At 39.7% G+C, this 16,796-nt stretch overlaps 1 protein-coding gene across 5 annotated transcripts in view; it reads right to left on the reverse strand.

Annotated features, from left to right (window-relative positions):
* Positions 1–7,178: 7,178 nt before the first annotated feature.
* Positions 7,179–16,796, reverse strand: part of XRN1 (5'-3' exoribonuclease 1) — a 168,765-nt gene continuing 159,147 nt past the window's right edge. For 2 of the 5 annotated variants that reach the window (XM_053598577.1, XM_053598579.1), the window contains 3 exons: positions 12,874–12,912; positions 12,343–12,503; positions 7,179–12,010 (listed from right to left, as the gene is read on the reverse strand). In XM_053598577.1, coding sequence (XP_053454552.1) covers positions 11,708–12,010; positions 12,343–12,503; positions 12,874–12,912 — 503 coding nt within the window. In that variant the 3' untranslated portion in view covers positions 7,179–11,707. Of the gene's footprint in view, positions 12,011–12,342; positions 12,504–12,873; positions 12,913–16,796 lie in introns of those variants that run through there. The other 3 variants (XM_053598580.1, XM_053598578.1, XM_053598581.1) reach the window with 2 other exon arrangements.

Below are 16,796 nucleotides of genomic sequence, written 5' to 3' on the forward strand. Positions count from 1 at the left end.
CACAGCCATTGCAGTACATTGAGCTCCATAGAGACAGCGCCGGGGCAAGTGAGAGCCAGACGGGCACTGGGCGACTCTGTGCCTCGCTGAGGAAAAATAACTAAACATGGGCAAAGGAGATCCTAAGAAGCCAAGAATGTCATCACATGCGTTCTTTGTGCAAACTTGGGAGGAGCACACGAAGCAGCACCCAGATGCTTCGGTCAACATCTCAGAGTTTTCTAAGAAGCGCTCAGAGAGGTGGAAGACCATGTCTGCTAAAGAGAAAGGAAAATTAGAAGATACGGCAAAGGTGGACAAGGCCCGTTGTGAAAGAGAAATGAAAACCTAGATCCCTCCTAAAGGGGAAACCAAAAAGAAGTTCAAGGATCCTAGTGCACCCAAGAGGCCTCCTTTGGCCTTTTTCTTGTTCTGTTCTGAGTATCGCCCACAAATCAAAGGAGAACATCCCAGCCTATCCATTGGTGATGTTGCAAAGAAGCTGGGGGAGACGTGGAATAACAACACTGCTGCAGAGGACAAGCAGCCTGATGAAAAGAAGGCTGCAAAGCTGAAGGAAAATACGGAAAGGATATTGCTGCAGACCGAGCTAAAGGAAAGCCTGATGCAGCGAAAAAGGGAGTCGCCAAGGCTGAAAAAAGCAAGAAAAAGAAGGAAGAGGAGGAAGATGAGGAGGACGAAGAGGATGAAGAGGAGGAGGAAGATGAAGAAGATGTAGAAGATGATGATGATGATGAATAAGTTGGTTCTAGTGCAGTTTTTTTTCTTGTCTATAAAGCATTTAACCCTTACCCTGTACACAACTCACTCCTTTTAAAGAAAAAAATTCAAATATAAGGCTGTGTAAGATTTGTTTTTAAACTGCACAGTGTCTTTTTTTGTATAGTTAACACACTACCGAATGTGTCTTTAGTTAGCCCTGTCCTGGTGGTATTTTCAATAGCCACTAACCTTACCTGGTACAGTATGGGGGTTGTAAATTGGCATGGGAATTTAAAGCAGGTTCTTGTTGGTGCACAGCACAAATTAGTTATATATGGGGATGGTAGTTTTTTCATCTTCAGTTGTCTCTGATGCAGCTTATACGAAATAATTGTTGTTCTGTTAACTGAATACCACTCTGTAATTGCAAAAAAAAAGTTGCAGCTGTTTTGTTGACATTCTGAATGCTTCTAAGTAAATACAATTTTTTTTATTTAAAAAAAAAAAAAAAAGAGTGCCGTGGCCTCACACAGCTCACAGCAACCTCCAACTCCTGGGCTTAAGCGATTCTCTTGCCTCAGCCTCCCGAGTAGCTGGGACTACAGGCACCCGCCACAACACCCGGCTATTTTTTTTTGGTTGCAGTTTGGCCGGGGCGGGTTTGAACCCGCCACCCTCGGTATATGGGGCCGGTACCCTACTCACTGAGCCACAGGCGCCACCCTGAGCCAGGTTTTTTTAAGTTTTAAATTCACACATTGTAATTGTACATATTTATGGGATACAATTTGAAATTTTGATACATTCATGTGTTACATAATGATCAAAGTTACATAGTTATGACCAAAAAAAGCCTTCCGTCTTTGATACTGAGAAGACTCAGGGCTTTTTGTTGTTGTTGTTTGTTTCTGAGACACAGTCTCACTATGTTGCCCTTGGTAGAGTGTCATGGTGTCACAGCTCACAGTAACTTCAAATACTTGGGCTTAAGTGATTCTCTTGCCTCAGCCTCCGGAGTAGCTGGGATTATATGCACCTGCCACAATGCCTGGCTATGTTTTGATTGCAGTTGTCATTGTTGTTTAGCAGGCCCAGGCCAGGCTCAAGCCTGCCAGCCTCAGTGTATGTGGCCGGCGCCCTACTCACTGAACTATGAGTGCCGGGGCAAGACTTAGGTTTTCTCTTTTATTTCTTTCTTTTTTTTTAATTGTTGGGGCTTCATTGAGGGTACAAAGAACCAGGTTACACTGATTGCATTTGTTAGATAACATCCCTCTTATATTGTGTCCCACCCTCAAGGGATGTGTTACTCACCATGACCCCTCACCCCCTCCCTCCTTCCCTCTCTCCGCTCCCCCCTTCCCTCACTCCCCACCATGTACTAGGTCATCAATTGTCCTCATATCAGAATTGACTACATTGGATTCTTACTTCTCCATTCTTGTGATGCTTTACTAAGAAGAACGTGTCTCAACTCCATCCAGGTTACTACAAAAGATGTAAAGTCCCCATCTCTTTTAGTGGCTGAATAGCATTCCATGGTATACATATACCACAGCTTGTTAATCCATTCCTGGGTTGGTGGGTATTTAGGCTGTTTCCACATTTTGGGGATTGTAAATTGAGCTGCAATAAACAGTCTAGTACAAGTGTCCTTATGATAAAAGGATTTTTTTCTTCTGGGTAGATGCCCAGTAATGGGATTGTAGGATCAACTGGGAGGTCTAGCTTGAGTGCTTTGAGGTTTCTCCATACTTCCTTCCAAAAAGGTTGTATTAGTTTGCAGTCCCACCAGCAGTGTAAAAGTGTTCCCTTCTCTCCACATCCACGCCAGCATCTGCAGCTTTGAGACTTTGTGACGTGGACCATTCTCGCTGGGGTTAGATGGTATCTCAGGGTGGTTTTGATTTGCCTTTTTCCGACAATTAGGGACAATGAGCATTTTTTCATATGTTTGTTTGCCATTTGTCTGTCTTCTTTAGAGAAGGTTCTATTCACCTTTCTTGCCCACTTATGTAAGGGATTGTTGGCTCTTTTTATGTTGATTAACTTGAGTTCTCTGTAGATTCTAGTATCAAACTTTTCTCCACTCTACTGAGGGCAACATCGTGGGACTCTGTCTCAAAAAAAAAAAAAAAAAAATCCCTGTTCAGCTACTTATTACATCTGTGGGCAAGTCGATTTCCTAATTTGTGAAGCAAGTTAATAATATCTCATATAATTACATAATGAATGTTTTGAAGATTGAAAGTGTTACATAAAGTGATTGGTGCCTACATAGTAGATATTCAGTAAGTAGTACTGATTAGCACTGAACCTGGATCACAAAACTTCAGTGCCATGGTCATGGAAACATAATTAACGATATGCCTGTGAACAGTATGAGTCACAGAGCCCTGTAAGCAGGGCAGTGGAGAAGTTCCCTGCCTCAGCCATAACGTGAGGAGTTTCTCCACCAATTCGTGCCCCATTTTTTTTGGTAGACGTGCTGTTCTAACATACTAACAAAAGTAAGGTGATGCATTCTTTGGTAAGAAATAGAAATTTATGTTTCTGGTAATCTGGGAATGTGATTGTACAAGTCACTATCTCCCAGCCAAGTACTAACTAGGCCTGACCCTGCTTAGCTTCTGAGATCAGATGAGATTGGGTGTGTTCAGTGCGCCATGGCCATAGATTGCAGACGTCAATACCTGTTTGATTTTTTGGAGGAACTTCTATAGTTCTTAGACAATAAAGAGACTCAGAAGGGTATATACGGGAGACTGGGGGAAAAAGTATTTCACCTCAAGAAGGCTTACAGCTTTGTGTTGTTTCTGGACCAAATACATCTTGAACTGCATTACGCTGGAGAGACTCCCTTGGAAATATTAACGGCTCAGCCTGAGAAGGTGACTCTGGAAACTCCGATTTCACATTTCTTTTTTCACTTTGATATCCAACATGTTTAACAAGGTAAGAACATCTAAGAGTGAAGCTACATAATTCTTACCTGGATTACTAAACAGTTTTCTGCCTCCCTGTCTATGGTTTCCATTCTTCATACTGTTCTCTACGATGCCACCAGCTCTTGTTTTTAAAGTAAATAGGACTCTTTTTTTTTTTTTTTTTTTTTTTTGCCTTGGGGCTAGGTTTGAACCTGCCACCTCTGGCATATGGGGCTGGTACCCTACTCCTCTGAGCCACAGGTGCCGCCCTAAATAAGACTCTTTTAAAAATAATCGATTAATTTCTATTAGCAGAGTGTTTGGGCGATGTCTTCATCCTGACCGGTCAGGCTCTGAGGAGCACTGCCCCCCAGGAATGGGCCGCAGGGCCACATTTGCCATTAGTGGACCTGACTTGACCAGGCACAGTGGTGGATTCTGACACAAACAGCACATTCGGAGTTGGGATGGAGATTCTAGTTCGAGGCTGGTTGTTGGAACTGAGGCAATGTGCAGCTGGCAATATAGAAGCCATGCGTGTTAAATACAAATGCACAGATGACACTAGAGACGATGGCTATCTGGGCTCCCAATGGCTTTCTTGCTCTTGGTCCAGGCCGCTCTGAAGCCAGTTGTGTTCCCGCCTTTAGAATATAAGTAATTTTCCGGGTGGTGCCTGTGGCTCAAAGGAGTAGGGTGCCGGCCCCACAGGCCAGAGGTGGCGGGTTCAAACCCAGCCCTGGCCAAAAACGGCAAAAACAAAAACAAAAACAAAAACAAACGAAAAAAAGAATATAAGTAATTTTCCTATATCCATATGATAAATCTTTTACCCCATCCTTATTTTATTTTTTCTTGAGTGAATTTCAGTGGGATTTTCTTGCATCCCTACAAAAGAGCTTTGACTAACATGGCCTTTAATGAAATCCCCTGAGAATGAAATTCAAACGCAGTAGCATGGTTTGTAATTCTCTAGGATCTGGTGCCTGTCTTTGCCTGCATTTTTCTTCTGACTGCTCTGAATCTGCACCATATAGAATCCAGCTCTGATCAATCTCCTTCAGGCTCAGCTGCTGCAGGGAAAGTCCCGGATACAATCCCGGGCTCTGAGGTATCCCTCCTGGTGTACTTGTCATAGTGGTATTGTGCTCTCCTCTAGACTCTGTGCACATTCAAGACTAGGTGGTATTCATATTTATAACCTTCCTGCTTGTACTAGGCCCTTAAGAGATAACCATAAATTGGCCCAGCACGGTGGCTTACTCTTGTAATCCTAGTATTTTGGGAGGCCAAGATGGGCAGATTGCTTGAACTCAGGAGTTTGAGAACAGCCTGAACAAGAGCGAGACCCCGTCTCTAAAAATAGCAGAGCGTTGTGGTGGGCGCCTGTAGTCTCAGCTACTTGGGAGAATGAGACCAGAGAATCACTTGAGCCCAGGAGTTTGAGGTTGCTGTGAGCTGTGAAGCCATAACACTCTACTGAGGGCGACAGAGTGAGACTCTGTCTCAAAACAAAACAACAAAAAAGAGATATCCATAAATAGCAAATGGATGCATGAAAGAATACATGTATGATAAAACTATCCAGTGTTGATGTCAAAACACATTATAAACCCTAGACCTTATAGTAAAGGAAAGAGGAAGTTGCAGAGGACTTAGCATCAGTCTCCTATGTAGGTGAAAGTCATGCACTTGATAGGGTTATGAAGATTAAGTGAGATAACCCACATAAACCATTTAGTACCTAATGCATGTTCGATAACCAGAGATATGCTTTTTATTCTACATTTAGGAACTCAGTGAAACATTGTTAGAACTCCTAGAATTGTAGCAATTAGTTCATAACACATTGTAAAATTCTAACAGCAACTGTTTGCCATGTTGAGAGAATTTAACTGGGATTACTCTTTTATTAGAGCTGACTATAGCTGCCTCATAGACGGTAAGCTTTGGTCGTATTAGCCAAGCTGTGTTGCAGCTTCTTTTATGTAAAAATTATAAGGACTTGACTGACTGCTGGTTGAGGATATGGTGGTGGCTTAAAATTCTCAGCAAGAGAAGTTGTCAAACCACAGCCGAGCTGGGACAGCTCCTCTTCAAGATGACTTGCCCTCTCCTGCCCCTCATACACATGAGGGAGCAAGACCTGATCTACACCCAGACACCACTGATCCCAAGCCCCATGGAGAGGTGACAGAGTGAATAGGAGGGTAACACCCCCACTAAGACTTGATTATACTTCCTGGATGGATTCTGAGTTTGCCCCATATTCTTATAATATACTTCCTCTTCATAGACTAGTTTGAGGAAGTTTCTTTTTGTTTTGATTCTCAAGTGAAAAAATTACTACCATGATAGGGAGCCCAATGAGACTATAGAGGGGCAGTTACTGAGGGTTTCTCTGCGGAGAGGTGGCCGTCAGGGGAATGAAGTAGGAAAACAGCTACCTAAGTCTCCACTGGTGATTGTAGACCCACATGCTTCCTCCTTGATCAAGGTGACCGAATATCACATCAGAATGTGATCGCTCCTCATGGGCTTGAGCAAAGTGCAGCAGGAGACAGTGCTGGGTTAATGGGGCAGAGCTGGGAGCAGACAGAGGAGGAAGACACTTCCCTTCCTCCTTATCCTCTTCTTTCCAATTCCTACTAATCTACCAGAGAGGAGAGGTTTTCGTAAAATCATTCATCAGTTATATCGTGAGACCTGGTCAACATTAGCAAGATCTTGTATATCCCCCCGTCTGAAGAATAGGAATTACAGCCTCTGCCAACACAGTTCTGTAAAACCTTCCCCTGCATGGGAGGGAAGAGAAGGAAGTTTTCTAGATGGCCTGGGGACTCTGAACTTAACACTGGAGGGTGACTCAGTGGGAAAAGCACAGGGGAGTTTGGCCTCCTGCAGAGGAAGGAATCTGGGTGTTTGGAATCCAGTGAATACATCTGAATATACATGTGAAAAATCCTCACTTACTATTGATTTTGTAAAGCTTTATAGCTTTGCACCCTAGTCCCTTATACATATTAACAAAACAAAGGGTGTTTTGCTGGGCTGGGTGGCTCACGCCTGTAATCCTAGAACTCTGGGAAGCTGAGGTGGGCAGATCACCTGAGCTCACGAGTGAGCTAGAGGGAAATCCCCTCTCTAAAAATAGTGAGGCATTGTGGTGAGCGCCTGTAGTCCCAGCTACTTGTGAGGCTGAGGCAAGAGAATTGCTTGGGCCCAGGAGTCTGAGGATGCTGTGAGCCGTGAAGCCACGACATCTACTGGGGGCAACAAAGTGAGACTCTGCCTCAAAAACAAAAAGCAAAGGGTGCTTTCTTCCTTCAGGAGATGAAGAACCTGAGGTTTAGACCTTACATAACTTGCCAATGCTAACATGATTCTAACTTATTTACGACTAGTAAGAGGTAGAGCTACAAACTGAATTGTGGCCATCTGAATTCCAAACGTGCTGTCTCAGTTTACTGTAAATAACATGGCACCAACATATATGTATAAAAGTATCTACTTTTGATATTAATGTAATACAAGAATAAACAGCCTATGAAACCATTCTCAAGTCTTTAATTAAAATCCACAGAACATTTAACATGTAAAGATGTTTAAACTTTCAGTGACTCTTATATTTTAAAAACTTTTGCTCAGCATTGTGAGGCTAACTTCATGCTAGAAATGTACAAATGTACAACTTAACACAAAAATATATTCGGAGTCCATTCCAATGCAAGTTTAAAACATTTTAATTGGCAGACAATGTAAAGATATTTAAAAAACCAAAACTACAAAATGAGCACATAAAAGTCTTCTCTTTTGAATTTTTAATAAAATACTGCTCTGTATAAGATCTAATGAAAAATTCCAGTACTTATAAAAGTTATATATGAGAGAAAAGAAATGAATTAAAATATACATGAATACATGAATGAAATACACTTGTTTAAATGAACACTTTGATGACACAGCACACCATCTATATTACTCATATATCGAAATAGGTGAAAACACTCAAACAATTGAGTGCAAGCAAAAGAAAATACAGATATTTGAGGCAAAAAAAAAAAAATCCAAAAGCCAAAAATGAACACCCAAACCTTAACTGTGAGAGAAAGGAAGAGAAGTTAAAGCAAACTGTGGATCAAACTCCAAATTACTGAAACAAAGCCAGGCGTGGTGGTGCGCACTAGTACTCAGCTACTTGGGAGAGTGAGGAGTGGAGGGAACTCCTGAACTCAGGAGTTTGAGGCTATAGTGAGCTATGATTGTACCACTGCACTCCGGCCCAGGTGACAGAGAGACCCGTCTCAGAGAAAACAAACCAAACGAAGACTACTAAAAGAGCTACAGAAGCTTCATTATTTGGCCTCGGTAGTTTGATATAGTTCGCAGTATACCAACTGCAGAAAGAATCAATAGCAATGGCTGTACTTCTGGTAATTTGTTTTTACAGGCTTACCTATGTAAAAAATGTTATCATTCGGAGACTAGTCTCCTTCACAAATTGCACTTGAAATGGCTGAATGCACTGATCGAGCAAGGCATTATTATTGGTTCACTGACACACACACACAAACACAAAAGCAGCTATGGGTTGTTGACAGTCTTGACTACTAAAACTATTTCATACTTTTTTCTTCTTCTCTCTCTAAAAGGATCTGTGATGTCTGAGTTGTTAACAGAGGGGTCTGCTCTGCTTTGTTGCTGGAGACCTGATGTCATCAGCTTTAACATTGTCTCTTTACTGTAATCCCTGGCAGAAGATGAAGAAGTCTGATGGAAATATCCAGTCAGTCTGAAAAATATTCATTTCTGGAATTTTAAGATTTATCCTGACTAGGAAGGGGAGGTTACTGCCAAGAAGATGGCTTCACTGACAAAGTGAAGTTTTGCAAAACATACGTAAGGAAAGCTGCCAGTATCAGTACTATCACTATCTCTAGAAAAACGACAACTACCGTGATTGACTTTAAAAATAGAGGATGCTTTTCACAGCCGTTCTCTCCAGTAAATGAATTCTGTTCTATAGGATAAAGATAATTTGGAAGCAAGACCATATTAAGACATACAGCAAATTCAAAAGAGCTGGGAAAACTGTACGTATTTGCTTTAAAAAAGATGGTCTACATGATGGGAAGAAGTGTGCTAGAACTTCCGTGGAGATGTGCATGGCTCTACCTATCTCATACAGCAAGGTGAAAATTTGACAATCACTATGAAAAATTATAACTGAACAGATGATCAAAAAGTGAGCGAATAAAAAAGACCCTACAGTTCATCTATTTCCTTGAGCTAGAGAGATAATGCTGCAGCTTGAAAAGGCAGTAATGGCATATTCTTATTTAACTGGTTTTGTTCCTTTAACTATCTCTCTGCCTTCTCCCCTCAAAAAAAGAAATTAAAGACCAAAAAACCTGTATCGATAGTTCATCTTCGTCTTTCTCACCAATAGGGAAAAAAAACAAAACAAAACAACCTCCAATCTTTACTACTTATCCCTTTGAAAAGCATGGATAATCTAAATTGACACTGCGGCTCAAGAGAGGCGAATTTGATTTTTCATGCAACTGAGTCTTAGATGTTTAAGACTTTAGTCTACATGTTTACATTCTGTCAAATTATAAAAACTGCAGGAAACTGGAAAGAAACAATGAGATTGGAAGGATCAATCTTCAAAATTCACATAGTTTGCTCGAAAAAGTAAAGACTCACTGAACAAGAATATTAAGCAATAATGTTTCAGTGAAGGAAGGAAGGTTTAAATAGATTGAAATGCTCCACTTTGAATAGTGGTCTCAGTTTGTCCCATCTAAAGGGAAAACTGTAAGTTTGCCAGAGTCCACCTGCTTTTCAGATATGCACTCGACTTCACCTGGCGTGACTATCAAGGCATCCAGTTTCCTCGACCTCTTACGTCCTCCACAGGCAGGGTGTATCCCCCACGGACCTCAGACCCACATTCTGAATAGTTTAAATGGGGAACAGAGTATAGCAGAATGCCTGCTGACTATCCAGACATTATGGAACTCTTATTTTAATCTCTCTTTAATATTGACCTTCAGAATAATATGTTAAAGAAAAGGAAGGAAAAGAAAACACTTTACCACCTATCCATATAGTAGGATCAACTTGCTGTGTTCAAATTTTGGGAAGTATCCTCACAGGTTCAGTGGCACTATGTTTACTAACATTTCCCTTCAGAGTTTTCAGAAGATAGCATCTGCTCTTTCCTCTGTGTTCCAGAACACAGGTGGGCTGGGTGCTATTTATAGAACTGTCTATCCCACAGGACTGATGAGGGACACGATTCCTGCATGCTGGAGTTTGTACAGTTAAGCAAGGTGAACATCCGCACTTTAAAGTTGGAAGAGGTCAGAATAATATTACTGTCACAATTTAACTTTTTCTTTGTGTTACCATGATAGATGTTCCCTTTAAATACAAATAGAAAGTTTAAGGGGCAATGAACACTTGGGCTTCATCACTCAAAATCCCACTACAGACAAAGAAGGAAATAGTGTGAACTGTTAAACATCTGAACCTAGGAAATTAACAGAAAACAAAATCTATTATAAATGACCATAATAAATGATAGATAATGAACATTTATCTCTTTTACTAAAGGCACTACTAATATACACATATCCTGCTAAATTTACAGAAACTCTACAATCAGCAGTCAGAGAAAGAAATCCATTTCATTCAATATCAGCACTTTTAAAAACAGATTATTTTAGGACTCATGACAGAGTTTTCAATGAGCTAAATGAAATCAGATATAGTAATAGGCAACTCCATATAAAGACTGTGGTTGCTACTTTTAAAAAGTATAACTTACTTCCTTAAAAATATATGCATATCACAAAAACTAAAAGATTTATATATATATATATATGCTTGTATGTGTATATTATATATATATATATATATATGCCCCAGTACTGCTGATATTTTCACAAATTCTAAAGTAATTTGAACAGTTACAGCTTGAACAACACACATCCACACATGACATGCAAACACAAAATCCCAGAATCATTGAACAGTTCAGAATAAAGCTAAAAATACAGAATTATAATGAAACAGGCAGTAAATAATGTTACATTACAAAGTGGTGATTGTACTTGTATTACAGCACACCTTGGAACTTAAAAAAACATTTAGCATTTCTTCAGTCACAGAAAGCACTACACATGGACCACCAACGGAGCTCTCATAAAAGGTAAGGTGTGCAAACAGAAAGGCATACAAAAGAATAACACAATTTATTTTCCTTAACATGATTAATATTTCATACTTTATTTTACTAGATTAATCCGCAATCATTGTACCCTGTAGATTTTGAAACTTAGTTTTATTAGAAATTACTAATGCTGGTTCTGAATAATCTAAAAAATTATAAATACTCAAATCTAGAATGCTGTTTATAGTTCTAAGCACTTAGATGAAATATTCTGATCAGTATTCTAAAGTTGCTTTGGTACAAAATTTACAATAAAGCAAAACTGGCAGCACCACCACAAGTGTGATCATTTCATAGAAGGTCTCAAGGACCCTCAGACAACAAAGCATAAGTTAGAATATACATAAATAAGAGCCATTTTCTTGACAAATTTTCTTACATCATTAAACAGAGAAATAAAATCCACATTCAGTAAATTATACTTGAGGCCCAATTTTCATGCTCCATTTAATTATTCCTCAATGGTAGTATAAAAATGTTTATTATTATTGCTAATATGATGTCTAATTCAGATGATTCTAATGAGGCCAATGATTAGAGTGGTACATTTTAATGTTTAGCCCACTGGTATTATTTGAATACAAGGTTTAATTTAGTTTTTCTTAAAAACAGATTTATTGAGGTATAATTGATGCACAACAAACTGCACATATGTAAAGTGTACAATTTGATATACAGACTTCTAAACAGCATGAAAAGTGCCTGACAACTTAAAAATGAAAAATTTTCAATTTAAACATATTATTTTAAAATAATAAATTCTAACTTTTTATGAGACATAGGTTGGATTTATAAAAAGGCAGATGGAAAGGAATTAATTTGATTCCAAGTACCAAATTTATTCAGAAGGTTTAGAAGCTCCAAAATTGACAGCCAGTTTTCTCGATCTTCTTCTTGAAGAGCTTGATGTTGACTTAGGGTGAGACACACTATGACCTTGAGAAGCAGTTTCAACTTGAAAAGAAGATGCAGGCTGGGCAAGCTGAGAGGACTTTAAGGAAGCTGACGAATTGTCCTGTGGAATTACTTTGGTGACATCAGAAGACTCTAGCTGGCTAGTCTGAAGGGGGGTGGCTTGAGAAGAACTCTGGACCTCCTTGTTCTCAAAGTTCTTTTTGTTTGCAACCCTTTTTTTAGTAACCTTTAAGAAACAAAAGCATATTTAATTAACAATATAGGCAAAACAAGCTAGTGTCAGAAAATGCCATAAACCATGCCGCTAATATATCAATCACTACTTTCTGACTTCACTTTCAATTTTCAAACCAAACTTTAGTAATCAAAAAATTTATTAGAATACAAACTCAGCAAAGACAGGTCAGACTTGTCATTATTACATTTTCAGTATCCAGCCAGTACTGGATTTCTATCTAGGTAGCACTGAATAAATAATTTAATAAACAAATTTCTATCAATAATCTTTGGGCACTTAAAAAAAAAAATTCTCTTAAAAAATATCTTTCCAGGTCTCACCTGCAGAGGTATGAACTGAGTGTGCACACCGCCTGGCGCTCCCCCAGCCATGGGTGTGGTCCCAGAATATAAAGCTTGATGGAAGGGCTTCCCAGGAACTGGCACTGGTGGTCCCCATGGCATTGAGCCGAAGAGATGAGATGATGAAGGCATTATATTAGCTGTTAAAAACCACAAAAATTTTTCTCTTAGTAAAATAATATGTAGCATCAAAGCCCCAAAATTTAAGACCTCCTTCTACTGTCCTTTTTAGGTTTTCTTTTTTCTCCCCTTTGGCAAAAGCCTATAGTAATTCACAGTACCTCTTGCATTTACATTAACATTTAACCTCAAGAGCCCTTCTAAGAACTGTGAATTATCTATAGAAAGGAAATTAGGCTGGCCTGAAAAGGAAGTAATACTAAAGGCCGACAAGAGCTTTACAAATACATATTTGCAATTATATTTAAAAAAAAACAGTGAAAGAGTCATGAGACTGTCCCTTGTGAGAGAAAAGCCTAGGCACAAAGAAAGAAATCTGAAGGATCTCACCTGCCCCCAGTGCTAAGTTGCTTCCATAGTGATCCCAGCCTACAAAAAAACCAAAAAAGCTCAAGTCCTGAAATCTGGTCACTTTCATTTGACTTGTAGAATAGTTCTTTTCCCTATTCTGATACTTTTAATTCAAAGATTTTTTTTTTTTTTTTTTGCATTTACCTCCCCCCCCCCCGCCTTTTTTTCTTTTTCTTTTTGAGACAGAGCCTCAAGCTGTCACCCTGGATAGAGTGCTGTGACATCACAGCTCACAGCAACCTCTAACTTCTGGGTTCAAGTGATTCTCCTGCCTCCACCTCCCAAGTAGCTGGGACTATAGGCACCTGCCATAACGCCCAGCTACTTTTTGGTTGCAGCTGTCATTGTTGTTTGGCGGGCCTGGGCTGGATTCGAACCCGCCAACTCAGGTGTATGTGGCTGGCGCCTTAGCTGCTTGAGTCACAGGCACCAAGCCTTTTTTTTCTTTTTTTCTCATTTTATCCCCTTTGATAGAGTACCATGGCGTCACACAGCTCACAGCAACCTCCAGCTCCTGGGCTTAGGCGATTCTCTTGCCGCAGCCTCCTGAGTAGGCGCCTGCCACAACACCTAGCTCTTTTTTTGTTGCAGTTTGGCCGGGGCCGGGTTCGAACCCACTATCCTCAGTATATGGGGCCAGCGCCCTACCCACTGAGCCACAGGTGCCGCCCTTCATTTACCTTTTCAATTACATTTATTAAAAATGTATCGAGTCTAGCCAGGGCGTTGTGGTGGGCGCCTGTAGTCCCAGCTGCTCGGGAGGCTAAGGCAAAAGAATTGCGTAAGCCCAAGAGTTAGAGGTTGCTGTGAGCCGTGTGATGCCACGGCACTCTACCCGAGGGCGGTATAGTGAGACTCTGTCTCTACAAAAAAAACAAAACAAAACAAAACAAACAAACAAAAAAATGTATCGAATCAATGGTTCCCAGACCTGATTTCTATATCTGAATCACCTGGAGGGCTTGTGCAATATGGACTTCTGGGCAGGGCCTCAGACCCAGTAAGCCAGACTCTAAGGAGCCCTTGGATCTCTACTGCCAAGTGTCACAGGTGTTTCTTACCCAGTCTGCATCAGTGTAGCATTTGGGAACTACTGCATTGAACAGTGATAATCAAGACACCAGTGCAATGAAACTGAAGAAGATAAGTACTATGTTCAGGCCTTCTTCTCAGAGAGATAAAAAAGCAGTCAGATTTATAAAATAGTATAGCTTATAATTAAAATTCAGCTACTTAAGAAATTTTTGGATCAGAAAAGAAGAATCACAATATATTTTAGTGTTATGAATTACACATATACAAATTCCAGGATGAAGAAAACTTTGATATGAAAACACTAATTAGAAAACACTCATTAGAGGGTGGCGCCTGTGGCTCAAGGAGTAGGGCGCCAGTCCCACGTGCTGGAGGTGGTGGGTTCAAACCCAGCCCTGGCCAAAAAAAAAAAAAAACCCACAAAAAAAAAAAAAAAAGAAAAGGAAAACACTCATTAGAAATTAGGATTTGGGGTGGCACCTGTGGCTCAGAGGAGTAGGGCACTGGCCTGATATGCCGGAGGTGGCGCGTTCAAACCCAGTCCCAGCCAAAAACTGCAAAAAAAAAAAAAAGAGGGCGGCGCCTGTGGCTCAGTGAGTAGGCCCCATATGCTGAGGGTGGTGGGTTCAAACCCAGCCCGGGCCAAACTGCAACAAAAAAAAAAAAAAGAAATTAGGATTTGATGCTACCTACAAGCAACTTTGGCAGGAGTCATAATGCTGAGAAGATCTATTTAAAAGATGTTATGGTAATCTTATTTACAGGTCAACTCTACAATTTCTCCAATACCATCACTTAATAACTATAAAAACATTTTCCTCCATTTTTTCCATGAGGATTTTTTAATACTATAAAATAGAAAATTAAAAAATGACTTTAAAATGTTAATCTTATGCTTAAGTTTTCTTTTTTTCCTGATTAACATTCAAATTCTTGGCCCTTATGTATTTACATATATATATATTTTTTCTTAAGACAGAGTCTTTATTACCCTTGGTAGAGTGCCATAGAGTCACAACTCACAGCAACCTCAAACTCTTGGGCTCAAGTGATTCTCTTGCCTCAGTGTCCCAAGTAGCTGGGACTACAGGCGTCTGCCACAACACCCAGCCATTTCTTTTTAGAGACAGGGTCTTGCTCTTGCTCAGGCTAATCTTGAACTTGTGACCACAAGCATTTCACCCGCCTCAGCCTCTCAGGATGCTAGGATTACAGGCCTGAGCCACCATGCCCACCCATTTACATGTTTTATTTATTTTTTAAATTTCAGATTAATATGAGGGTACAAATGATTAGGTTACAATGTTTGCATTTGTTAGGTAAGGTCCCTGTTGTAGCTGTGTTCTGCATCCAGGAGGTGTGCCCACATTGTGCCCACTGAGTGGGAGAACTGTATTCACATATTTTAATAACCTTAAAATTCTTGGCAAGCATGAATAAACTAACCACCATGAAAAAGGTAAAACTATCAAGCTATAAAATATCAATAATAAATGTGGAAAACAAAAAGAAATAATCAAAATTAGGGCAGAATTAAATGAAATTGAAAACAAAAGAATCATTCAGAAGATCAATGAAACAAAAGTTGGTTTTTTGAAAAGATTAACAAAATTGATAAACCTTTGGCCAATCTAACCAGAAAAGTAAAATCTCTAATATTGTCTATCAGAAATGATAAAGGAGAAATTATAATAGACACTTCAGAAATTCAAAAAATCCTCAATGATTACTATAAAAATCTCTATTCCCAGAAATATGAAAATCTGAAGGAAATGGACCTATACCTGGAAGCACGCCACCTTACTAGACTCAACTAGAAAGAATTAGAAATCTTGAATAGACCTATATTGATCACTGAAATAGCATCAACAATATGAAATCTCCCAAAAAAGAAAGTCCAGGACCAGATGGCTTCATATCCGAATTCTCTGAAATCTTTCAAGAGGAACTAGTATCTATATTATACAATGTTTTCCAAAGCATAGAAAAAGAAGGAATACTTCCCAACACATTCTATGAAGCAAATATCACCCTGATCCCCAAACCAGGAAAGGATCCAACAAAGAAAGAAAATTATAGACCAATATCATTAATGAATATCTATGCAAAAATATTCATTAAAATCTTAGCAAACAGAATTCAACAACACATCAAAAAAATTATACACCATGACCAAGGTGGTTTTATTCCAGGGTTACGGGGTTGGTTCAACGTATGCAAATCTATAAATATAATATATCACATCAATAAAATAAAAAACAAAGACCATATGATTCTCTCAATTGACGCAGAAAAAGCCTTTGATAATATCTAGCATCCTGGGCGGTTCCTGTGGCTCAGTCGCTAAGGCACCGGTCCCATATACCGAGGGTGGCGGGTTCAAACCCGGCCCCGGCTGAACTGCAACCAAAAAAAATAGCTGCGCATTGTGGTGGGCGCCTGTAGTCCCAGCTACTTGGGAGGCTGAGGCAAGAGAATAGCTTAAGCCCAGGGTTGGAGGTTGCTGTGAGCTGTGTGATGCCATGGCACTCTACCGAGGGCCATAAAGTGAGACTCTGTCTCTACAAAAAAAAAAAAAAAAAGATAATATCTAGCATCCTTTCACTATCAGAACACTTAAAAAAAATAGGCATAGAGGGGCAGCACCTCTGGCTCAAAGGAGTAGGGCACAGGTCCCATATGCAGGAGGTGGCGGGTTCAAACCCAGCCCTGGTCAAAAAAATAAATGAATAAATAAATAAATAAAAAAGAAAGAAAGAAAAAAGAAAAAAAAAGGCATAGAAGGGACATTTCTTAAAGTGATAGAGGCCATCTACAGCAAACCCACAGCCAATATCATATTGAATGGTGTAAAATTGAAAACATTT

Source organism: Nycticebus coucang, chromosome 8 (genome assembly GCF_027406575.1).
Source record: "Nycticebus coucang isolate mNycCou1 chromosome 8, mNycCou1.pri, whole genome shotgun sequence".
Lineage (NCBI taxonomy): Eukaryota > Metazoa > Chordata > Mammalia > Primates > Lorisidae > Nycticebus > Nycticebus coucang.